Source organism: Lynx canadensis, chromosome B3, assembly GCF_007474595.2.
Source record: "Lynx canadensis isolate LIC74 chromosome B3, mLynCan4.pri.v2, whole genome shotgun sequence".
NCBI lineage: Eukaryota > Metazoa > Chordata > Mammalia > Carnivora > Felidae > Lynx > Lynx canadensis.
In genome coordinates, this window is record NC_044308.2 from 37529351 (window position 1) to 37555069 (window position 25719).

General features: G+C 41.3%; 1 protein-coding gene across 6 annotated transcripts in view; it reads right to left on the reverse strand.

The window, feature by feature from the left end:
* The window catches only part of MAP2K5 (mitogen-activated protein kinase kinase 5), a 273345-nt gene that overhangs the window by 232633 nt on the left and 14993 nt on the right, over positions 1-25719 (reverse strand). For all 6 annotated transcript variants that reach the window (XM_030317858.1, XM_030317856.1, XM_030317857.1 and 3 more), the window contains 2 exons: positions 17408-17475; positions 688-757 (listed from right to left, as the gene is read on the reverse strand). In XM_030317858.1, coding sequence (XP_030173718.1) covers positions 688-757; positions 17408-17475 — 138 coding nt within the window. The remainder of the gene's footprint in view (positions 1-687; positions 758-17407; positions 17476-25719) is intronic.

Sequence of the window (25719 nt, forward strand, 5' to 3'; positions counted from 1 at the left end):
CAACCGGCTGAGCCACTGAGGCGCCTCTACTATTTTTCGAATTTTGAGGAAACATTAATATACAGTTGATCAATCATATCAGATAGGCGGCTAGTACTGCCAATCTAAAAGAAAAAAAGGAATATTAATTGACTTAGTGATACACCAAAACTTACTCTCATCAGCTAATATTTTTTGGAGACTTGACAATTAAATTCCTATTTATGAAGATTTTCCATTATTTGGAAAATGTCACCCCAAAAAACCAAGGACTAAACATTATCAAAATTTCTCTCCTAAAACCCCACAGTACATCTTTGCTTCTGCACTAGATGAAAGCTTTCTCCTCAACAGCAGCTTTGGCTACCATCATGAGCCACAATTTATAAATATCCGAAATTAAAGTCATTCATTTGCCTTGGTTTAGAAACCATGTGGACCCCCAAAGAGTTCTTTAAGCGAATGTAAGTACGTACTTCAAAAACAAAAAACAATCTAGTTAGTTTAATTTACTCTAGTAAATTAGATATTTTATCTGCCATAACTATAATATAGCCTGCAATCCCCACGATAATGAATACTTCTTTTGTTTTTTCAAATTAAGAGCTAAACATCATGTTATGTGCATTTAAACCTTTGGAAAACATAACTGTTGATGAAACAGTTTACTGAAATAATCATTGTTGATTAGAATTTGTTCAACATTACCTCTTGGAAATATCTGCAGAGGCTCTATTAACTGTCCATTTACTTGCTGTTCCATTACTGTGGAATAATACTGCAAAGAGATTATAGAAAGAGATTACTCAGTAATGTATGAATACTGGAACAGACACTTATGGGTTGTTTAATTCATAGTACTTTTGTAAATTGCTGGTACATACATATCAGCCTTGAGAATACTTTGTCCTATTTGCACATAAAAATGACTATATTCAGCATTGAAAGTCCAGTATGATGCTATCCTCCACTCTGTCGTTTGTTTTTAAAAGTAAAAATGTTGATTAAGAATTTACTATTTGATTTCAAGAAATATTTTGAAAATGACATGTATTAAAAATGACTCAAAAAGCTTTTCAGTGGAAACTTCTCAAATTGCTTCTTGTTCTTTTCTCTGGGTTTTTGCAAAGCAAAATGAAGACACTCCCCACCTAGCCTGGACCTGTGTGCCCGGCAGATCAAACATTATACATATTTGTGTTAAAAATGTACATACGACAGGAATCTAAATCATAGACTGTGGAAAAAGCAAACAAGGTATGACCTATCCAAAGATGACAGGATTAATATGACAGAAAGGTAGCTCAGTTTTAAGCAAACATACCTTTCATGCTTCAGTCTTTTAAACACTTCAGCACAGATCAAATTTCACTTTAAAATTCTGGGCACAAAACATAAAGTTCCAAGTGAAAAAGCTTTCACACTCTTTCATAAACACAAATTCATTCACCAGGTTATATTATGGTCTGATTCCCATTTTCCTTAATTTGCTAATTGGTGAGCTTATGTCCACCGAACTTGGAGACGGCTTCTGTGCCCTCACTTCTTTTACCACGTGACAAATAACAAAGTAGAAAATGTCAACGATGAAAACAACTGATTTTGTGTTTTGTGGGTTGTCACACACAGAGCAGAACTCTCCTTTCATTCTTGCCGTTTCTATATTCAAACCACATACACGTTATGTAACTGCCACATTTGGGAGAAATTCTTCCTTGATAATCATTACTTGCTGACATTCCAAAAAAGTCTTCTTTAGAAGACACAGACACACATCTTCCTAGTGCTTTTACGTACGTTAAAATCATTACAAAATCAAGGGTTTTGTTTCTGTTTTTGTTTTTTTACAAAATAAAGGGAATTATGTGATTCTACATCATCTTGGGAATCACAAGTTAACAATCTAAGTCTCTTTGTCCTGAAAACAAACAAAGTGAAGTGAATTTTTGATAGCTGTGGGCTGATACAAGTGCATCCTCCTCTCCAAGGGCTTTCAAACTATAAAGGAAACTGATCCTCTCCTTCTGTGGACGTAGAAGCCTAGATACACACGGCATAAACATGTGTGACACACGCTCTGGAATACATACCAAGGCGAATGTCATTCAGGAGACTATATTCCTTAAAACCACAGAAATAAACCGCTCGCCATTACTCAAACAGTGATGACAAGTAAATGAAATATCAATCATGTAGGCTGTCAACCTTTTGGGACAGCAATAACTGTTAACAAGTAGTCTGGAAAAATTGTCCAAAAATGACTTGTCCTCGGCACACAAGTATTTGAGGTTTCCATGGAAAATTAAGATGCCAGTGGCTATTTGGAACATTGCTCAGGTATTCTTTTTAATGGGAAATTTGCCGGTTATTGATCCACAGCATGTACCCCCTTGGTTCTGGAAGGCTGCAAGCAACTTTCCAATCAGTGGCTGTCAAAAAAATTACTGCCTTTTTATACTGATACAAGACAACAGCAGTGGCGGTGTTCTCCTATAGTTAATGCTTTTCTTTAATTAACTGCTATGTACAATAGGTTAGTAATTTCAGTTACTACTTCACTACAGTCCTAGAAATCAAAACGAATAAAATATCTTTATGCTTTGTCTAACAAATTAATTATAGAGTTGTCTGAAACTGGTGCTTGGGGTCAAGTTTGAAAACAAATAACCTCAAATGTAAAGGGTCAGAACAGGTGCAATGCATTTTTTCCTACTATAAAACCTTGCATGCATGAAATTGACCTGTTTTCCAACTTTATTTATTTGCCTCCTAAAATAAATAAATAAATTTGGTTTCCCTTTCATTTCAGACCTGTGCCAAATCAACTGGCAAACTATACATACGTTTATAACCATTGCACAAATTTTTCGGCCACGTATAACCATCTCTTTATGCTACCTTTAACACAGTCACAGTAATGATATTAAGTGTGCCACTTGCCAGTATCTGTAAAGCAAGTAGTTAGCATTTGCTTTTTGTTTTCCACAGTTCTTCCAAATCCAAGGGACATTTTTTTTCCTGCTGAAATACTGGGTTTGATCTCTGTTTGTATTAACAGAGAATCTTGTGATCCATACAGCAAAGCAATTCAGCACCGTAAAGGGTGGTAATTAAACCCATGGCTTGGGCTCACTCCAGACAAGCAACTCTGAGGAGCAGGCTCTGTGAGGGCCAGGGTGGGGCTGGCAAAGAGGCACCAGGCCTAAGAGCTCAGGCTGCCGCATACCGAGCGTTCTCGAAGGGACGAAGATATGGCACGGGGCCACGCGTACCTCCCGGCCCAGAGCAGTCCTGACAGGCCGTGTGTGCGCCTGTGCTGCCCCGTGAGATGAGCAAGGCACTTGGGGGACTCACAGGGCCCCGATGTGGGGAGTGGCCATTCCCCAGCACATAAGCTGGGCAAGGAAATAGTCGCCGCCCCTCGGATTATGAAGGTGCTACACAGCCAGAGGAGTGCCAGGAGACTCACTTGAGGGGCAGACGGGCTAGCACTGAAGCTGGGGAGCAAGGGGTTTCCAGATCCAGGCAATCTCTCAGTGTTTTTAGATACTCTCCTTTTAAAGAGAGCCTTTCCAATTTTGTTCTCAATAGTGATAAAATAAGCAATGACTTCTAACAGTCCAAACCAAACTGAAGAAAAAAACCCAAACAAATAAAAAGCAAAATCTTACATGCCAAGATACTTAAAAAATTTTTTTAAATCTTTATTTATTTTTGAGAGAGAGACAGTGCAAGCGGAGGAGGGGCAGAGAGAGAGAGGGAGACACAGAATCCGAAGCAGGCTCCTGGCTCTGAGCTGTCAGCACAGAGCCCGATGCGGGGGCTCCAACTCACAAGCTGTGAGATCATGACCTGAACTGAAGTCAGAAGCTTAACCAACTGAGCCACCCAAGTGCCCCTATGCCAAGATACTTAACATGGCTTGGACAGCAAAGTAACAGTGACCATTTTAACATTAATGGGGGCATAATCTGAAGCTATCCAAATAACTTCCTAAACGTAATCTTTATAATCCTATCCTGGCTCCTATTATCCCTAACACAGAGCTGCATACAGCAGGTGTTCAATAAATATTTACTGACTGAAATAGGGTCTAATCCTGATTCTGCTACCTAACCCTTGTTTCCTCCAAATGAGAGTAAAGATAGCTGGTCCATCATACAGGATGGCCGTGAAGTTCCAAATGAAACAGCAGCAAGAGAAATTTCTGAAGGCACTTTGCCAACTGTAATGTATTCTTGGTGTTTGAGAAATTAAAAAGTGAACCTCTTACCATTGAAACAACAGCACTTTCTGAATAGAAGTGTTCCCAGTTAAAAATACAAAAACAGTTATGTGTAAAAAGTACAAAATATCGTGCTCAGACTGAGTACCTCAGCAGCAGTCATAAAACGTGTTTTCTGCTGGTGTTCCTGGCAGAATCTGTTACATGCAGTAATTGCAGCAATAATCAATAAGCTAACGGAGTAAAAGATTAATCAGTTTTGTGATTGCTAATGGAATCTCCAGTACCAGACTCAGATTAGTTTGCGTCCCTCTGAGATGCTCCTCAAAATCCTTAAACAATTTTAATAAGGATGTGACAAAGTTTAGCACAGTTATCCAAAAATCTAATTAATTTGAAACAGAGGGCCAGATTCAACGAGGGGATAGCAAGTACAATTCTTGGCTTGTTTTGTTTGCAAGTTTATCAAACAGTGTTGCTATTTGTTATGAACCTAATTCTAATTCCAACAGCACAATTCAGTCAATAATTACAACATTTTTTGTCTTCATGGAAATCTGCCATATAAAAAACTTGAGTTCCGAAACAGCACTGTTTCATTTTACAAGGCACAAGTTCTCTATTAAAAGAGACACAGAGACATAGGGAGATACGCACACATACACAACCACTTATAGACCACCTACTGTGTACTAGGCTCAATACTAGCTATTTCTGTTTATTCATTTAATTTCTCACAACCCTATCCTATTCTGGGAGTATCGTTCATAGATGAAACAAAAGGTTTATCAGTGAACAACAGCAACAAAAATACTTCTTTCGTGTACTCAGAACATAAAATGTACGTTTACTATTTAAGAGTCCAAAGGTAAGTTACCTCTTATTTCTCATACCTCAAAACATTTAAAGAAATTGGGCTATTGGGCAGACTGCTGAGCTGGTGGGGAGAGTGGCTTCTTTAGTTACACCCTGTTTGGGTTCAGCCATGTCACCGATCTTTTCACACACAGGGGACACGTGGCACCGCGCTGACGGGTGACCTCTCCCTCCCTCCTCTGCACCCCCTCTGGTTTTCCTCCTCCCTCTCTGCCCACTCAACTCAGTCTCCTGTAAGTGGTTCTTTCTCCTCCCCTCCTTTAAATGCTGGAGCTCCCCACGGTTTTTCATCAACCTTCTCTTCTTATTTTATACTCTCCTTGAGTTAACTTCAGCCACTTCAAAGGTTTCAATTACCAGAGGAGTCATTGAGACTAATTAGGAGCTGATGAATCACAAATCTTTATTTCCAGCCCAAATCTCTCTCCTAAGATTCGGAACATACCAAACTGGTTATCCAGAGGCCTCTCAAATTCAACAGGTCTCTACCTTTCACACCCTCCCTCGTGCCCTAGACCCATCTTCCACCACCTGGGCTCCCTGTCTCGGTCAATGACATCACAATGACCTAGTTTCCCAAGCCAGATAGCTGCAGGTAAACCAGACCACCTCTCTTTCCTTCTTCCCCATACTTAATCAACACCAGTTTTATTAACTCTACATCTTCCTAGCTTCTCAATTCCCCAAGGTTGGGCCCTCCAGTCTAGGCCACCTTCTTTCCCAATCTCATGTCATACCCTTCCTGCCTCCCTGTCTGTTCTACACTGAATCCCAGGTAGCTCCTCCTGAATGCACCAGCTGCCCTTACACCTGAGCCTTTGACACACTGTTCTCTCTTCCCTGTCCCTTTGTCCCAGCTTACTCCATCCAGACACCACCTTCTTCAAATAGCCTCCTCTGTCCCCAAAGCTACACCAGGTGCTCCTTCTTGTGCTCACAGAGCACCTAACACTTAAGCATATTAGAGCACTTATCACTCTCCCTGGCAATTATGAGTTTTCATATCCTCCCACATTGAACACTGTTGGCTTTTTTGTTAATCTCCCTGAATGGACCATGGGCTCCTTGAAGGAATGAACTATATGTTCACTGTACCTGCACCACCTAGCATAGCACTTGGCCACATAGCTGCTATCCCATAAGTATTTATAGTATAAAACTGGCTGTACAGGGGCGCCTGGGTGGCTCAGTCGGTTGAGCAGCCGACTTTGGCTCAGGTCATGATCTCACAGCGCGTGAGTTCAAGCCCCGCATCAGGCTCTGTGCTGACCGCTCAGAGCCTGGAGCCTGTTTCGGATTCTGTGTCTCCCTCTCTCTCTGATCCTCCCCCATTCATGCTCTGTCTCTCTCTGTCTCAAAAATAAATAAACATTAAAAAAAATTTTTTTTTTTAAAACTGGCTTTACAAATAAGTGAGCAAATCAGTGAGTGATCTCAGGTCCTAGCTCTACGTTTACTGGTTGTGTGACCTTAAGAAAGGCACCCACTATGTGCGTCAGTAGCCTCAGCTATAAAAATAGGACAATACCTGCCTTGCTCACCTCGTAAAGGAATTAAGAAGATCAAATCAAAGGAAGCAGTATATGGGAAACCTTCTATAAAGTACTTGAAAAGAATCTTGAAATAGGGCACAGGGCTATGAATCTCCCACTTCCAGGCAACAGTACATAGAAGAGAAGCGTTCATAACAATAGGGTAACATAGAAACCCCTAAACAAGATCACTGTTAGACCAAGTACAGAGGTAGATTTAACTAACTGCTTATCAAGGCTGAGTCACTGCCCCTCCCTTTCCCTCCATTACTACAGTACTATAAATAATAAAATAATTAAAAGGGTATTATAAAGAATCATGTCTATTTTTCTTCTGGAAGTCAATCATGGGCAGGGGCCCTGTCTTGTGTATTTTAGTGTCTTGTAATACCTCTTCTCTTGTATCTTGCAGAGGTATTAAACTGGAGTCTATATGGGCCTTAGGAGAGCCTTCAAATTCCTGAAATTATATGTGAAACATTGCATTGTGTCAATTTTCTGGGAAGAGAATAAACAACTTCCCTCACATTTTCAAATAGGCCTGTGTCCCTAAAAACCTAAGAAGTGATGCTGTACAGTGCCCAGCACTGTGCCTTACACATAAGAGTGCTCCACAAATGTTTACGGGAAGGAGGCAGACAGAAGCTGATAGAGACGTGGCAGCTAGTTTCATTGCTCATACCTCCTAACTTACTCGGTGGCAAGTCTTAGATATCAAATCGCATCAAATCAGGTTTATACATTATTCTTCTATACACGTGACAGAACAGTTTCCTAAACCTCTCCTTAACATACCTTGTAACAGTACAGTGTTTCAACCTATGAGGAATAAGTATGCTGGTTTTTTCCTACTAATGATAAAATTTTCACATTCCTGTTCAGTCAATACTGCAAGCATACCCCATTATAGGTAGCTCAGTCAGTAATTACAGCAATAATCAATAAACTAACCAACTATTTGCAGTCCATAGTTAATTTATTAGTTTTCCCAGTGAAGAGCCCAACAACCTGAACTCTGTTAAATGGATACAAATTCAATTAGAACACTACTTAGTGCGTCCTCAGTTACACTTTCTTTTGGTTATTTCTTATACTTTACATTGAGAGGCTTTCCTTCTATGGACGCTGACCTCTTAGGAAGCACACAATTGCTCCAGCAGTCAAAAATAACATATAAAACTAATCTATGTTGAATACCAAATTAATAACTGCATTTACGGATCTGGCTTCAGATCCCCCCACTTCTCAATAACTCACTGCCCCTGCCTTGAGGTACTACAACGTACACACGCTCTTCCTTGGACTCTAGACCAAGGGTCCCCACATGGTCGCGGACAGATTAGATGATGAGAAAGAAAATCACAATGAAAAGTCTTACAGTGAAAAGGTCAACAGGGAACAACTCCGGGGCCTATTTATAGGCTAATGTTATTGGATGGATGCATTTATTAATGATTTGGAAGTGAAAAAGACAGTAAGTTGGCCACACTTAATGATAACACTGTTTGTTTTGAATAGTAAAACCGTAAAGGACATTAGGGAGCCCCAGATGGTCTTAACAGAGGTTTGGATAGACGATGGCAGATGAACTTCAACTTGGCTAAGTTTAAGGTAATGTGTGTTGGCAGAAGGAGTTTAAATTTGTATTCAGCAATGGGTCCAAAACTTGTAGGAACCTCCTGGATGGAGCTTTCAGAGTCATCCACATGGTTAGCATGGGGCAGTGTCTACACTAACCTTTCATCTGATTTCTAGGCTGCAGCAATTCTGCTGCACTTCTAAAGAAGAAGTTTAAATACCATAGTCCCCCCTCATCTGTGGTTTCACTTTCCATGGTTTCAGTTACCTGTGGTCAAAGGCAGTCCGGAAACAAATGATCCTCTTTCTGACATACTGTCAGAAGGTCAATAGTAAGCTAACACTAGGTCACAACGCCTACGTCATTCACCTCACTTCATCCCATCATGTAGGCATTTTATCAACTCTTGGCATCACAAGAAGTGTGAGTATAGTACAATCAGGTATTTTGAGAGAGAGAGACCACATTCACATGACTTTCACTGTAGTATATTGTTGTAACTGTTCTATTTTATTATTAGTTATTGTTGTGAATCACCTGCTGTGCCTAATTTTAAATGAAACTTTACCACAGATATGTATGTATAGAAAAGACATGATAGGGGCGCCTGGGTGGCGCAGTCGGTTAAGCGTCCGACTTCAGCCAGGTCACGATCTCGCGGTCCGGGAGTTCGAGCCCCGCGTCAGGCTCTGGGCTGATGGCTCAGAGCCTGGAGCCTGTTTCCGATTCTGTGTCTCCCTCTCTCTCTGCCCCTCCCCCGTTCATGCTCTGTCTCTCTCTGTCCCAAAATAAATAAACGTTGAAAAAAAAAAAATTTTAAAAAAAGAAAAGACATGATATATATAGGGCTTGGTACTATCCACAGTCACAGGCCTGCATGGGGTGGGGGGGAGGGGATCCTGGATCTTATCCCCCACAGATAAGGGAATCTGCGACTTAAAACAGGATCATCAGGGGCGCCTGGGTGGCTCAGTCGGTTGAGCATCCGACTTCAGCTCAGGTCATGATCTCACGGTTTGTGAGTTCAAGCCCCGTGTCGGGCTCTGTGCTGACAGCTCAGAGCCTGGAGCCTGCTTCAGATTCTGTGTCCCCCTTTCTCTCTGTCCCACTCCTGCTCATGCTCTGTCTCTCTGTCTTTCGAAAATGAATAAACGTAAAAAAAAAAATTTAAAACAGGATCATCAGGCCATGCAGGGAGCAGGCCAAATGTGACATTCTCTCACACTTTATTTAGCCATCCATTTCCAAGAATGCTTGATAAAGATCCAGCCTACTGCTCAACTTCTATTACTTTTTTAAAGTTCATTTATTTTAAAAGAGAGAGAGAGAGAGAGAGAGACAGACAGACAGCACACGAGGTGAGGAGGGGCAGAGAGAGGGGAGAGAGAGAATCCCAACCAGGCTCCGCACTGTCAGCACAGAGCCCGGCATGGGACCCAACCTCACGAACCATGAGATCATGACCTGAGCCAAAACTAACAGTTGGACACTTAACCTACTGAGCCACCCAGGTGTCCCTCAACTTCCATTAAAAAATGAATCAATAGGGGCGCCTGACTGTTTAAGTCTGTTAAGCACCCGACTCTTGATTTCAGCTCAGGTCATGATCTCACAGTCATGAGATTGAGCCCCGCATCGGGGGGTCCTCCCTCTCCTTCTACACTTCCCCCACTTGTGCACTCGTGTGTGTGCTCGCTCTCCCTCTTTCAAAATAAAAAAAAAAAAAGAATAAATAAAAAGGCAGGTGGGAATGAGTAAAGAACATATAATAAGTAACAGTAACAGAGAAACATAGAAAGAAGCAACTTGTTTTGAAATTTTCTATTACTTAAATTTATACCTTTTTGGACACATTGCCTAGATTGATAATTTATTGAATCACTCTAACCCTACTGTGTTGTAGCATATTTACATTGATGTTTCAGATATATGTAGAAAATATCCCTCTTGTTTCCGTAAGAATGGCCCTAAGAGAACAGAGGTTCCTTAAGAGCTGCCAACAAGGGCCTAGTCAACTGGGTATGCCCCAAGGCAGTCCGACTGCTAGAGGTCCATCATTCCCCTGCAGCCCACATCTCCTTTGAAGACAAGCTCCAAGCCAGAGCCCCCTCAAGGGGCTAACTGAGGTATCGCACGTCTCTACTGCCTCGCGCCAACTGCCTGGACACGGGACCCCAGAGGAACCAGACAGCCCATAGCCTACGCTGAGCCCTCCACGGAGATGAACTAAAGCCATGCTAATGACAAAACACTGGTGGTCCAAAGCACCCCAGAGTGCCCTGGTGGCACCCCCGTTGAGGCCTGCTTGTGCTGGCTGGAGATTTCCTTTGCTTCCAGAGCCACATAAGCCCCTTGTTCTGATGAAAACTCCAGTATGCTTCTGTTCCTCACAAGCAAAGATGCCCCAAGATATTTCACAACAGGGGCTAACGGAGCTAAATAAGCAGCTACCGCATGTTTGTCACTATTTCACAGGCATCCGCATGTCCCAAGCAACACAGAGAAGGGAGTTAAAATAATCTGCCTCTGAACAAAAGTTTTATTCTTTGACTAGGATGAGAAAACAAGATACTATACAGCTTAGAGAATGTCATTTTTTAAGTTAAGAAAAAAAGAGTAATTTCCAAAACTATGTATTTATTTCCTTTGGTTCAGCTCGCTCACTGTTTGTACCACTTCCCCACCCTCTCAGGAGAACACGCTGCACGACCGTTGTGTGGGTGAGCCACACTTGTAGGGAGCCAGCCACTCACTGAAGACTCAGCTGATTTTGCTGGTACAAAGTTCAAAGCAGAGCCTACTTAACATGGAGCATATTGAAATGCACCAGGTGGAAAATGAGCTTCCAACCTCTTGGTCTTTGAAGAAAACTTCCCAACAGCAAAGGCCTTGATGCTGTTAAATGTTCAACTCCTAAGTGGGCAACAAATTTTGTGGTAAAACTCAGCCTATAGATAAGGACGAAATCTTTAAAATTTCAAAAGCCCACAAAGTATTTTCTACATTCCTATTCAAACTCAGGCACACTAACATTCCAGTAAACAGCATTCTTTTTTGATATCAGGAAAAAAGAAGTATTTGCAAAGCTTCCTCAGCAGGACCTCAATAGACGCCAAAATAAAAACATCATTTCAAACCACCAGGAGTAAAGACACTGAGAGTCTTCCCATTCACTGGCAACTTGACCTCCAACTGAATCTGACCTCTGTGGGCCTCATTTTCCTTATCTACAAAATGAAGCAGTTGGACAAGACTTCTAAGGCTCCCTTCCTTCCAACTCTACTTGGGTAACTGCATGATTTTAGAGGCAATCTCCAAATTATATATACTTGGATAAAGCTAATCATATCCCAATTTACAAGGTGCTACAGAGGTCAAGGAGTATTTTCCCTCATGGTACCCAACATCTAAAAAGGTACACTATGGTCAAGTATACCAAAGGGAATACTTACACTCCACTAAAACACAAGGTCTCTGCATAATGGGAGGCATTACAGTTAAACTTGTCCCATACTCTTCTGGCAACGTGGAAAAATGGTATAAAGAGAGAGAATGGGCAAAATGAAGAAAATTACTCTTGTTAATACCGTGCTCCACTCATACAAGCCTCTCGGTATCGAGAGAACCGGGTGTAATAAATCCTGTGCCAGACCCAGGATTTAGCAGAAACAAGTATGAATCCATTTACAAACGCAAGATGTACTGCTGGGTTTCTTAATGAAAGGTCACCCAAAAGCAGAGGTTAACTTTAAAATAACCCCCTCCTATAACCAGGTCTCAGTGATAGATAAAGCTTCACATGAATCAATACACAAGGCCCAGCACTGTTGTTTGATGCTGAAAGGAAATGAAGCCAGCTCTGCCAGACAACGAATACAAAAAGACGGAAGGAGAGAAGCAACATTCCGTCTTTAATCTTCCCAGAAAATGAGAGGGGGAAACAAGAACATCAACAACAACAACAACAACAGGAAACCATAGTAAGGGAATATTTAACAAGGTCCTTTAAATAATTGGCAATGATCAGGTATTTAGTTTTCAGAATATGTAGGTTGGGTGTACTTTTTTTCCTAATAAAGCATTTCAGATTCTAATTAAAAAAATACTTTATGGAGGGATTAAAAAGATACAATAGTGTCAGAGGAAAAGCCATGATCCCAGAAGTGGAATATTCTAACAACATAACTTACAAGAAACTACGCTATAAAAACAGATTGTTGATTAACACAAACTCATAACAAAACGCAGAGAGCGATCACAATGGTGCTGTAATAACACTTGGCTGCTGGATTCTCTCAATACATTAAATATCTCCTTGGAGACCAAATTACTTTACATTTTCTTAAAAGACAATTTATTATAGCTTTGTTTTCTTCTCATTATCTCTTAAAAATATATCTAATGAAGAAAAGAATACAACTTCTAAATAACTTACATAAAACGGTACTAATGTGTGACAACAGACTTGGGTTTAATATGTTGGTTATTATTTAACAGCACACGACAACTTATTGTCATGACAAATCCTTACCAAGATGCGATACCCTGTGTCACATGTATCAAAAACCACTGTATGCCATTATTATGGCACACATAAAATTAACAGCCTAAGGCTGCTAGCAATTTAAATAATTGATAAGTTTTCAATTAAAAAGGCAACATTTTCAGGTCTAATACGAAAATCTATTTAAATTACTGATAAAAACTTATGCTTCTGTTGGCCCAAAGCCAGAAAATGCCTGCATTCAAGGGAGAAGAAAGTAATTTTGCAAGTTCCAACCCAGACATTGCAAATTTTCTTTTTAATTCTATTCAGAGATCCAAGCTGTTTATTCATTTACCCTTTGTAATCAGTGAAAAAGAATGATTAAGGGATTTCTGGTAAACGTGTCTCTACTTTTGTTTTCCCTCTATGGATTTTATTTTTTTTATTTTTTTTTTTTTTAAAATCTTTTTTTTCAACGTTTGTTTATTTTTGGGACAGAGAGAGACAGAGCATGAACGGGGGAGGGGCAGAGAGAGAGGGAGACACAGAATCGGAAACAGGCTCCAGGCTCTGAGCCATCAGCCCAGAGCCCGACGCGGGGCTCGAACTCACGGACCACGAGATCGTGACCTGGCTGAAGTCGGACGCTTAACCGACTGCGCCACCCAGGCGCCCCGCCTCTATGGATTTTAAAGAAATACTAAGGGGACTGAAAATTTATTAAATTTGACAAGAAAAACTAAGCTGCGCTTTACAGTAAATATGTGCTCATCTCTCAGTATCTCCTCTATGCCACCACCCAGATCCTGGATTCAAAAATTTTTTCAGGGTCAAAATGAACCGAAAGAGTAGAGACCATGCAAGTTTTTCCTCACAGATCAGAGACTGAGGACTATCAACCAAAATCTTTTTTTTTTAAATTTTTTAAATGTTTATATAGCTTTGAGAGAGAGAGAGAGAGAGAGAGAGAGAGAGAGAGCGAGCCAGAGCATGAGCGGGGGAGGGGCAGAGAGGGAGAGGGAGACACAGAACACGAAGCAGGCTCCACTGTCTACGCAGAGCCGGATGCGAGGCTTAAACCTACACTGTGAGATCATGACCTGAGCCGAAGCCCAACGCCCAACCGACTGAGCCATCCAGGCGCCCCTCAACCAAAATCTATTGTGACATTAGGCCCAAATGGTTCTCCTTAGGACAAACTGGAACCCAAAGGAATTTCAATCATAAGAACCAAGACAGATCAAAATGGCAGCCAACCAATGTTTTGTGTGCTTTTTGAGGAAGAGTCTCCCCTACTCTCTACTTTTGAAATGTTTATTCAGGGCCCAACTCTACATAAACAGAACACATAAAGCGTACAGGATGGTAGGGCTATCTCAATAGATAAGAGGAAAAGGAAATCCATTTAGGCTTTAAATGACTTAAAGCTTATTATCTCTCTCGGGGATATTTTCATTTTCATTTAAAAAGATTTTGCTCAAACACCTAGAATCAGAAGACAAGAACATAAGTTAAAATTCTTTGAGGACTTCAGATTGCCAGCTATAAATTTAAGTGAATTAATGAGAAAACCTGGACCTGATCAGCCAGACCACAATGCACGGGCCACTGCCAGTTCATAAAAACGTCTTCGCCATCCACTAAAAGTAAAGACTATTGGGGCACCTAAGTGGCTCAGGCAGTTGAGCATCCGACTTCAGCTCAGGTCATGATCACACAGTTCATGAGTTCGAGGCCCGCAAGGGACGTGCTGCTGTCAGTGCGGATCCCACTTTGGGTCCTCTGTCCCCCTCTTCCTTTGCCCCTCCCCACTCTCTGTCTCTCTCAAAACTGAATAAGCATTTATTTAAAAAAAAGAATACTGAGGCACCTGGGTGGCTCAGTCAGTTAAGCGTCTCAGGTCAGGATCTCATGGCTAGAAAGTTTGAGCCCCGCGTCGGGCTCTGTGCTGAGAGCTCAGAGCCTGGAGCCTGCTTCAGATTCTGTGGCTCCTCCTCTCTCTAACCCTTCCCTGCTCATGTTCTATCCCTGAAATATAAATAAGCGTTAAAAAATTAAGAAAAATAATAAAGAAGAGTATCAATTCACTATGTTGTACACCTGAAACTAATATAACATTGTGTGCTGACTATACTTCAATTTAAAAAAATAAGAAGAAAAAAAAATGTAATGCGTTTTACCTAAAACTAAATTTACTCACTTTATATTTTATTTTATTTTAATTTAATTTTATTTTATCTTATTGTATTTTATTGTATCTTATTTTATTTTTAAGTAATCTCTACACCCAACGTAGGGCTTGAACCCACAAGCACACTCCCCCAACTGAGCCAGCCAGGTGCCCCTAAATTGACTCACTTTAATGGTCATCTTTACTTTTGAGATTATTCATTGCCCACCATTTCTAACCTTTAAATGACTCTATTTGCTAGTAAAATGATGGTTAACAGTAGGCAATTTTTATTAGTTTATTTTGTTAATGTGTTTATTTGGCAAAATAAAAGGTTACAATGCCAGTGTCTGCCCTCCAATGAGAAAATAAAAATTGATTCATTCACGAAATCCACAGATTTGGAGGTCAATGAGCTGGATGATTTCTTTCAGACTAAAAAGTGGCTCTAAAGAAATCTCAGAAACTTTTAAGTTTAAGGACAGTTACATAACTCTAATATTTTCCTACAACACAAAAATAAATACTGCATTTGAAAAAATAAGCATAAATCAAAAGGAATATATACTACAGATAGCTCAACTAAGGTACGCCCTACACACAAATCATTCAGAATTTAGTAACGAGGATGACAGAAAGATTCCCACACTAATGTGCAAGGAGGTGGATGGGACAGAAACAGCATGAAACACCTTCCATAGCATGAGCTTTCGCATAAGGAGAGGCTGGACTTAAATTCCACATTCACATTCACGCTAGCTCTAAGACCTTGGGCATACTTCTTAACCATGGCTTCCTCAGCTAAAACGTAGGGATTATAGTATCTACCTCACAGAGTCATTATTAAAACCAAAGAAAATAAAATACGTTAGGCATCTAGTATATATATAGTAGGCACTTAGAAACAGAAATGATTATCATCACTGTGGTCACATGCAGTAACATTTCTCACAAAGCACAATTTGTCAGATCTTCCCAAAAGAATGCTTTTGAAAGCACACCTTTGCGTGTGGTTATGTCAGAGACATAATAAAAGTACACTGATGTCAGTAATGTACTCTCTGCAATGGATGTATGTGAAAAAACTAGAACCCATCTGTACGTGTGTGTTTTCTAAATATAAGCATGTCACATTCTCAGGAGAGTTAGCCAATCTATCAATACCACTGCTAGACATTTCAGCAGACAACCCTACTCTGCCCTTCAAGGTACTGATGAGCCCTACTCTAAATTCTCAGTGCACAAAGACTCTCAAATAAGTTAATGGGAAGTCAATGGGAAATTGACTTTTCCTACTCTGTGCTGGTCTGAATGCAACGCTCTGTTAATCATGCCATCCTTCTTGTTCTCTTTCCTCCTACCCTAAATTAAAACTATTGGCGGAAACCCATACAGATATTTTACAGTTTTCATCACAATGAAACAATATCCTGGTTGAAGTTGAGGTCCATCAAAAACCTACAGCCTCACTGCTGGCTAAGATTAGAGTCTCACTGACCAGCAAGGGCCCTGACTCCATCATTTCCACCAGAATACTACTTTGCATTTGTATAGAACTTTTAACTTTCCAAAGGGCTTTCACATCTATTATCCCATTTGATCATTACAATGACCCTGTGCAGTAGAAAGGACAAGTATTATTATCCACAATTGACAGATGAGGCAACTATAGCACAGAAAGGTTAAGTGATTTGCCTAAGGCCAGCAAGCCAGAGAAGAGCAGTGGTCTCCTGACTTTGGGTCCAGTGCTCTTTCCACCAGGCCACTAGAGAAGGTTTTGTAAACAGATTACAAATTCAGATAAAATAGAAAAAAATGAGTAAGAGGAAATAAAACAAAATAAGAAGACAGCATAAATCAGGGCTCAGAAAAGCAATGCCCCTTCATCATAGCAGGGTTTGTCAAGCTGAGTATTAAAGTTTTAGAAATATACCCTTTTCTCTTGTTTATCTACTTCAGTCCTGAGACAAACACTAATGCAAATGTTCACTGAAATTTGAAACATAAAAGTCATTCAGTATATATTCAAATCACTTTGAGTCAGTAAGTAACCCTATTCGTTCTGGGGTGGAAGAAAGAGGGAGGGAGGAAGAGTTATTTTAGCGCATAAAATAACTGAGAATACATTTTTAAACCGTGTATCCATACCAAGCCTGCAGCTACATTATAACCATAGTCTGTTTGGAAGGGTGAAAGAGATCTCCAGTTGAAAGTAGATTTTGAAAAATTTTTTAGAGCCCAGGGGTTCATTTTTAATGAGCCGTTACTTTAAGTACTGCATAAAAAATACAGGAAATTGATAGTCCATTTAGTCTGCACCATACCTAATGCAAAAGTCATTAAGATGCATTATTCTTAATGTTCATGATATGATCAGTAAGTGTCTTTTGAAAAGAACATCCTTAACTTTCACGTAAGGAAATCCTTGAAAACCCTGTATATCATACATAAAAATGTTATGGTAACTGTGATTTACTTTCAGACCTTCCCCATGCCAAGAAGCAGAATCCTCAACTACATTAATGTTTTAAAAAACAGTCCTCATTTGTAGTATACTTACATATGACAGCATTGCCTCCATTTCTTCATCACTTCTCACTGTAATTCGATCACCATCCTCGTCCTCATCTGTTGAAGAGGAAACATAGGGTAAGATAAGACCTGCAGTTTTTAAATTTTTTTTTTTAACGTTTATTTATTTTTGGGACAGAGAGAGACAGAGCATGAACGGGGGAGGGGCAGAGAGAGAGGGAGACACAGAATCGGAAACAGGCTCCAGGCTCTGAGCCATCAGCCCAGAGCCCGACGCGGGGCTCGAACTCACGGACCGCGAGATCGTGACCTGAGCTGAAGTCGGACGCCCAACCGACTGAGCCACCCAGGCACCCCAAGACCTGCAGTTTTTAAATGTACAAAAACCATGCTGGCCGGGAACATAATACAACTGCTTTTCACAACGTGACAGCCAAAGCTTCAACACTGTATTTTTGAGGACGTTGAGGTTATTGGTTTGTTTTTCAGTTGGGGTTTGTGTGTGTGTGTGTGTGTGTGTGTGTGTGTGTGTGTATACAGAATATGAACAGGGCCCCGATAAAGAACTAAAACTTTCAGGGACAGCTGAAAATCAGAAAAATTCTGCTTGTCAATCATGACATGTATCCAGGGTAAAGTGTCACTGGAGTATGACGAAACAGGTTTGGTGTGGAGAACTTTAAAAACTGAAGGGAGGCTATAGGTCTTTTCTACTCTCAGTACTTTTCTTTTCCCACACATCACCCTATCCCTTACTTGTCCAGTCCTCCTCTCTCCCAGGCAAGCAATCACTGTCACAGCAGCACGATGCAAATGGCTCACAGGTACTGAACACTACTACACACAATGCACCATGATTTGTGCCTCCCATGCCATACCTCCATCCCACGATGTGGACAGTATGACTTGATTATTGCTATTCCCTTTTCACAGAAGAACTTCGAGTGGGAAGTTCAGCAGAAGGTTATACCTTGCAAGGCAATTCTCACGCAGTTATCCCCACATCCCATTCTATCTGGTGGCTCACTTGCTCTTTCTGAACAGTTTCATTTCTACTGGGTACCCTGACCACAGCAAGTAAGCTTCAAGTGGCCATTCATGCTATTTTGAAAAAATTTGATAGTCTTAAAACTAGAGGATACTTAGACCTTACAAAATACATAATCAGAATGTATACATTTGAATAAACGTATCATCAAAGCAGCCATACCCAGAAACATTTCAATGATGCTTCTCCTGTTCAAAATAGTTTTGAAATACCTCTTCAAAAACTGCTTTAAGAACCCAAAGTTAGACCACGTGGAAACATCAGATCTCATTTTTAACCCAAACTGGAACTGCCTACCTGATCACTTGCCTACACTATCTGCCAGGCAGGACTCACAACAACTTTTGCATATTTTAGAATATTTAGTTAGCCACTTCATCCTTCTGAAGATAAAGATCTGTCGATAGAGCAGCCTATGCGATCGATTCTAAATGTATGCTTGAAAGAAAAATGCCAAAAACATCTTGAGCAATAGTGACATTGCTGGGAGATGTGCACAGCCTCCCTGGGGACAACTGAGAAGGGCAAGCTCTCTCTCAATTTGGATGCTTCAGCTCCGATGTGCTTGTTAAACAATCAGTGTTGTTAATTTTTTTTTTTTTTTTTTTTTGGTCACTCTTGAGTATCTAATAGCTGATTTGATCAGATGCAGAGAACCTGATCCCAGGCCTGCAGAAACTGACAAATCTCAGGTCACGAAGAGAATAAGCTTACGTGACATGCTCTGGGGACTCTTACTGAAAATACAGGGCGGTTCAGTCCAGCATGTGGAACTTCGCCCACCACACCTCAGTAGGCCCTCCCTCCCATCCAGCTGCAGTTCTGAAGATACTCCCCTGCTCAGCGGCCAGGTCATGGAAACCCTAGGAGGGAGCTTGAATTCTCTCCTAATTAGCCTGTTTCAGAGCAAAATGCTACTTCCTTTTTCTCCTCAGCAGCCAATAGCAATCTGTCTGACAGCGCGATAGAAACCAGCAGTTCAGCCAGCCCTGCTCGGTGACCAAGCCAACTGCTCTCACTGGGGTTTCTCTCCAAAGCGTTTGTTCCTGGATCCCGGATTGTAGTTCGTTCCCAAAGAGTTCCCCAATTCAATGTAAACCAGTATCATCAAGTCACACTGTTTAAATATCTACATAAATAGGAGCTGTCCAGAGTCACTACTGTACTTTGTTAAAGGCTGCCTGTTTTAGTATAAAAGACACACGGCGGTCACTTTCAGTAACAAAGAAGGCACAGGCCTAACAATGTTACAGGTGCAAGGGACTATAGAGGAACCTAACTCCTCCTTTCTTTTCCCCCTCCTTCCACTCTGCCTCTTTCCCTCCCTCCTTTCCTTCCTTCCTTCCTTTTGCAGACACTAAAAGCCAAACTGGGAAAGAAATGCCATTCTAGTTTTGGAAACAGGAGTGTCTACATATAAAAGATTCTTCTTACAAATACAGGAAACAAAGGGGGGAAAAACAGATACAGTATAAAGGGACATAATGTTATATACTACCACACATGAAAACACTTTACATTTCTGTTTTAAAACCAAGTCAAATTCTCTGTTTAGATGTGGGCTACAATGATTTGTTCTTGATAAAGTCCTGAACTTGGTAAAAATTTCCAGCCTGAACAAAGTCACTTTTTGTAACTCTCACGTCTACACCACAGCTAGCTACAGAGACGTGGTTACAAAGGAACTGTTTACATTCAAATTTCAATATACACAGACCTCTATAAGGTATTGTTCACACAGGATGAGGAAGTGTTTGGCGTTTAATAAAACAGGTGAAAACCCTTTTTATAATTTGTGAAGCAAGAGCACAGATTCCAGAAAAATCATTTAAATCACAGTCTCTCTCAATCAGGAACAACCCAACAATAAAAGAGTTCTCTATGGTTCTCAAAGCCAGAACTTGAACCCTTGAGGCTACTTAAAACAGAAGATTTTGGAATTCCATGAAATCTCTAAGGGATTATTTCACAAATCTGTGAGGGAAGTCAGCTACCGGAATAATTTCTTGGCTAGCAGTTCCATGAAATACTGTAAGGACACCTGGCTTTAAGTGGACAGAAAGCAGAGGCCAAAAGGCCAGAAGAGCCAGCCTAGTGCTAAGTGTTGGAGATGTCCCACAACTAGTTGTGTCCCACAACAAAGATGTCTTTCTAGTTGAAAGAAGCATTCTAATAAAGCCTGGGGATAAAATGAGACTTCACTTGATCTCAGCCAAAAGGCTGAGAAGTGATAAGCCTGGGGATAAAATGAGACTTAGATGACATAGTAATTAATGGTTCTTATGGATTAATAAGAACCTCTGTTTTACGAAGTATCGGTTTTCTTTGTAAACTGCTCTTCAGGGGACTGACAGACTCTGTACTATTTGTGATCAGTTTTCATGGAGACCCCGTTCTTGTCAGAGAGGAGACTGAGTTGGAAAGTCCTCACACCTATGAGAAGACTGAGGATTCTGGCCAAAAGGCAAAACCCAAGCTACCTACCCCCATGATGGCAGTCATACCATTTGCCCTGACGGTTAAAGTGAGAATACACTTCTCTGTAAAGACAATACATTCCAAAGACACATAAATGCCCAACAGACACATGAAAACATGTTCTATCACTCATCATCAGGGAAGTACACATCAGAACCACAATGTGCTATCACCTCACATCCGTCACAATGGCTGCATCAAAAAAGACAAGAGACAACAAGGAGCATCCGAGTGGCTCAGTCGGTTAAGTGTCCAACTCTTGATCTCAGCGTAGGTCTTTTTTTTGGGGGGGGGGGGGGGGGGGGGGGAGGGAGCGAGGGAGGGAGAGAGAGGGTGGGAGAGAGAGAGAAGGAATCCCAAACAGGCTCCACACTGACAGCAGAGTCCGATGTGGGCTCAAACCCACAAACTGCAAGACCATCACCTGAGGTTTTGATCTCAGGGTAGTGAGTTCAAGCCCCACGTCGGGCTCCATGCTGGGTGTGGAGCCTACTTAAAAAAAAAAAAAAAAAAAAAAAAAGACAAGAGACAACAAGGATGTGGAGAAAAAGGGAACCTTTGGAGTGCCTGGATGGCTCAGTTGGTTGAGTGGCCGACTTCAGCTCAGGTCATGATCTCGTGGTTTGTGGGTTTGAGCCCCGCGTCAGGCTCTGTGCTGACAGCTCAGAGCCTGGAGCCTGCTTCGGATTCTGTGTCTCACTCTCTCTCTGCCTCTTCCCCACTCATGCTGTCACTCTTACTCTCAAAAATAAATAAATATAAAAAAAAATTTTTTTTATTTTTATTTATTTATTTATTTTTTTTAATGTTTATTTATTTTTGAGACAGAGAGAGACAGAGCATGAACGGGGGAGGGGTAGAGAGAGAGGGAGACACAGAATCGGAAACAGGCTCCAGGCTCTGAGCCATCAGCCCAGAGCCCGACGCGGGGCTCGAACTCGCGGACCGCGAGATCGTGACCTGGCTGAAGTCGGACGCTTAACCGACTGCGCCACCAAGGCGCCCCAAAAAAAAAAAAAAAATTTTTTTTAAAGAAAAAAGAAAAAGGGAACCCTTGTGCTCTGTTGGTGGGAATATAAACTGGTGCAGCCACCACAGACAACAGTATGGAGTTTCCTCAAAAAGTTAAAAACAGAACTACCATGTGATCTAGCAATTCTACTTCTGGACATCTATCCAAAGGAAACTAAATCACTCTCTCAAAGAGATATATGAACCTCCATGTCCACTGCAGCATTATTCACAATAGTGAAGATATGGAAACTACTTAAATGTCCACCAACAGACGAACAGATAAAGATATGGTGTATATATACGTTGGAATATTATTCACCCACGAAAAAGCCATTTGCAACAACTTGGATGAATCCCAAGGAGGGCATTATGCTAAGTCAGAAAAAGACAAATACTATATATCACTTATATGTGAAAATTTGAAAAGCCAAACCTAAAAAAACAGAGTGTGTGATTACCGATTACCAAGGGCTGGGGCTGGGGGCAAATGGGGAGCTTCTGCCAGAGTATAAACTTACAGTTATGAGTATAACAAGGTCTGGGGATCTAATGTAGAGCATGGGGATTACAGCTAATGACCCCGTATCATACACTTGCATGTTGCTGAGAGTAAATCTTAAATGTTCTCACCACAAAAAAGAAACGGTCATTATAGGACAGGCTAGAGGTGTTAGCTATTGCTACGGTGCTGGTAATCAGTTTGTAACATATAACTGCATCAAATCAGCAGGGTGTACACCTTACACTTACACGATGCTATACATCAATCATATCTCAATAAAGCTGGAAAAAAAATTTAAATAAAAGACAGTAAATTGATAGGTATTAGAAGTCATTGGAGGGTAAGAAAGTAGAAAGGCATACCAAGCAATGTGGTATAACAATAACTTAAAACGCTTCCCTGTTAAAAGTTGGACACACACAGCCATTCCAGCAGACACTCTGGCTATTTGCCTATCAAACTGGATTAGCTATAGAAAGAACACTAAACAGAAGTGTCAATCATAACAATTTACTAACGTGGCACAAAGAGTTTCAAGGTTATAAATAACGTTGTTGAAGAACACGAGGAAGTAGTAGTACTAAGTGATGAGAAGTAGAAAAAATAATCTGAACTTTTTGTCTTATCCACAGAGGTTCTTTACCATCTGACCAAAAAAGCATTACTAGATATGACCAAGGGGGGAGGGGGGGGGGTTGCATGCGATAGATCTGATACACTGGTTCACAATGAGAATTCCAGACTTCTCTACTTGCCTGGAGCATAGTAATATGATTTTCCAGCACATTAGGGAAGCAAAAGTAGAACCAGAAAGTCTATGTACTGGCTGGATTTTGTTAATGTCACTTAAAATGGAGGAAAAAATCCTAGCAAGATACCAAATAGAGTGCAGCAGATGGAAAACAAATATTATGAAGCAATCTTCACAAAATCTGCAGTGTGTCACAAATACACAAAATGGCAGAGTTTGGGAAAAGAGAATCATAACAGGCCATATGTTGTTAGCAATTTTATTTGAAGCAACATGCAATCCGAAAGAGAAACCAAGAGGAGGAACATAAAGGCCCAATGGAGGAGAGGCAGCCGCAGGTAAGGGGCGGTCAGGATGGCAAGCACAGTGCCTGTCAAGGTAAACAGCAGTCAACTAGCAGACGCCAGGGAGCTGTCAGCGAAACAGCACCCACTGCAGGGACGGGGCTCGAGCGGGCTTTTGAGAGAAACAATCTAGCTTCTACAAAGAGCACAGAAAGTTAAGGCAATATATAAGATGTCATTTGTCACATTCCTTCAGTGCCAGGTGAGAGTCAATTAGAACTACAGCAAAGGCATTTTTCCAAGGCAAGAGGAAAGACATGCAAACATAACTGTAGAAGTTAGAAACACGTATCGACGAGAAATTATCAGAAAGGTTGTCAAGTTTAGAGCCCTTCTCGGGTGTAGCATCTAAGATCTGGACAGGACTAGCAGTCTGGCTTTTATGGCCAAATCTTTACAGCCATGATTTTTTTTTTTTTCTTTTTGAGACACACACACACGCACAAGAAAGAGAGAGACCATCTTTTTTTTTTTAATTTTTTTTTATGTTTATTTATTTCTGAGAGAGAGAGAGACAAAGTGCAAGTGGGAGAAGGGCAGAGAGGGAGGGAGACACAGAATCTGAAGCAGGCTCCAGGCTCTGAGCTGTCAGCGCAGAATCTGATGTGGGCCTCGAGCCCACGAACCACAAGATCACGACCTGAGCTGAAGTCAGATGCCTAACCAACTGAGTCCTTCAGGCGCCCGGAGAGAAACAATCTTATGTAGGCTCTGCACTGGGTGTGGAGCTCGATCTCACAACCCTGAGATCATGACCTGAGCTGAAATCAAGAGCCAGACACTTAACCCACTGACCCACCCAGGCACCGCTCACAGCCATGAGTTTTACTTCAGCTCCATGCCACCGCCCTCCTGATTCCTTCTTCACTCCTTTGCACCCTTCCTCTCTCCAACAAATATGTAAGTGTCCCCATGTAGCAGGCAATGTTCTGGGCACTGGGGATGGTAACAGTGGAAACAGAAAAAAGCCTTGCCCTCTAGTAGCTCACACTCTTATTGAGATAGACTGAACGGGATGAGGGCATGGGTTGCACAGATGTCTGGGGAAAGGGTGTTCCAGGCAGAGGGAACAATTAATGCAAAGGCCTTGAGGTAGAAGAATACCTGGCATATTCAGGAGACTGAAACAAAGGCAGAGTGGCTAGCACAGCAGGCGGGCTCTAGAGAAACAGATGAGTTCAGGGAATCAATGCTGTTGCAGGGTTGGGGGCAGATGAGAAAATGCAGGGCCTTGTAGGGGATTTTAAGGACTTGGCTTTTACTCCTGAGTAAGATGGAAATCAATGGACGGTGCTGAGTATTGTGATCCCACTTCTAAAGGATCACTTTGGCTGCTATATGCAGAAGAGGCTGTGTGGAGGCAAAAGCAGATACAGGAAGACCAGGTAGGATACCATCATCCCAGTCCTGTCATCGTAGGTGAGGGAAGATGGTAGCCCGAACCAGGCTGAGATTCTGAGCAGTCATCAGGCGCTGGATATATTTTAAAGCCAGGGCTAACATGATTTTGTGACGGATGAGATACAAAAGGTTTGTCCTTATTACTTCATTCCTTCAACCATCTGTGCATTCCAGAAACACGTATGAGTGTCTACCGTGTGCTGGGCACTAGGACGGGGTTCTAGAGACTCAAGAATGAGCAGCATTGTCTGCTGCCCTCCAGGAATAACTAGCCTGGCAGTTGGGTAAAGGAATTAAACTTCTTAATTTTCATGCAACATAGCAAGATTACAAATAAGCAATTACTCTCATAAGACTAAAAAGGATCTGGACTTTGCACATGGATGACATTGCAACCAAAATTTCAATACATAAAAGCTTTCTTCAAATAGTCTCAAATTCTAGGATGTAAAATAAACTCTCACCTGTTAAATAATCTTTAGACTGTATAATTGTGAATTACAATTTTTCATTAACCTACCTGGTTCTGCCTATAAGCAACCATTTATCTCCTACACATACTACAGTTTAAGAAAATGAAATTTATGGGTGCCTGGGTGGCTCAGTCAGTTAAGCGTCCAACTTCAGCTCAGGTCATGATCTCGCAGTCCGTGAGTTCGAGCCCCGTGTCGGGCTCTGTGCTGACAGCTCAGAGCCTGGAGCCTGCTTCAAATTCCGTGTCCCCCTCTAGCTCTGACCCTTCCCTGCTCACACTCTGTCTCTCTCCTCTCAAAAAATAAAATTCTGAAAAATAAAAAAAAAA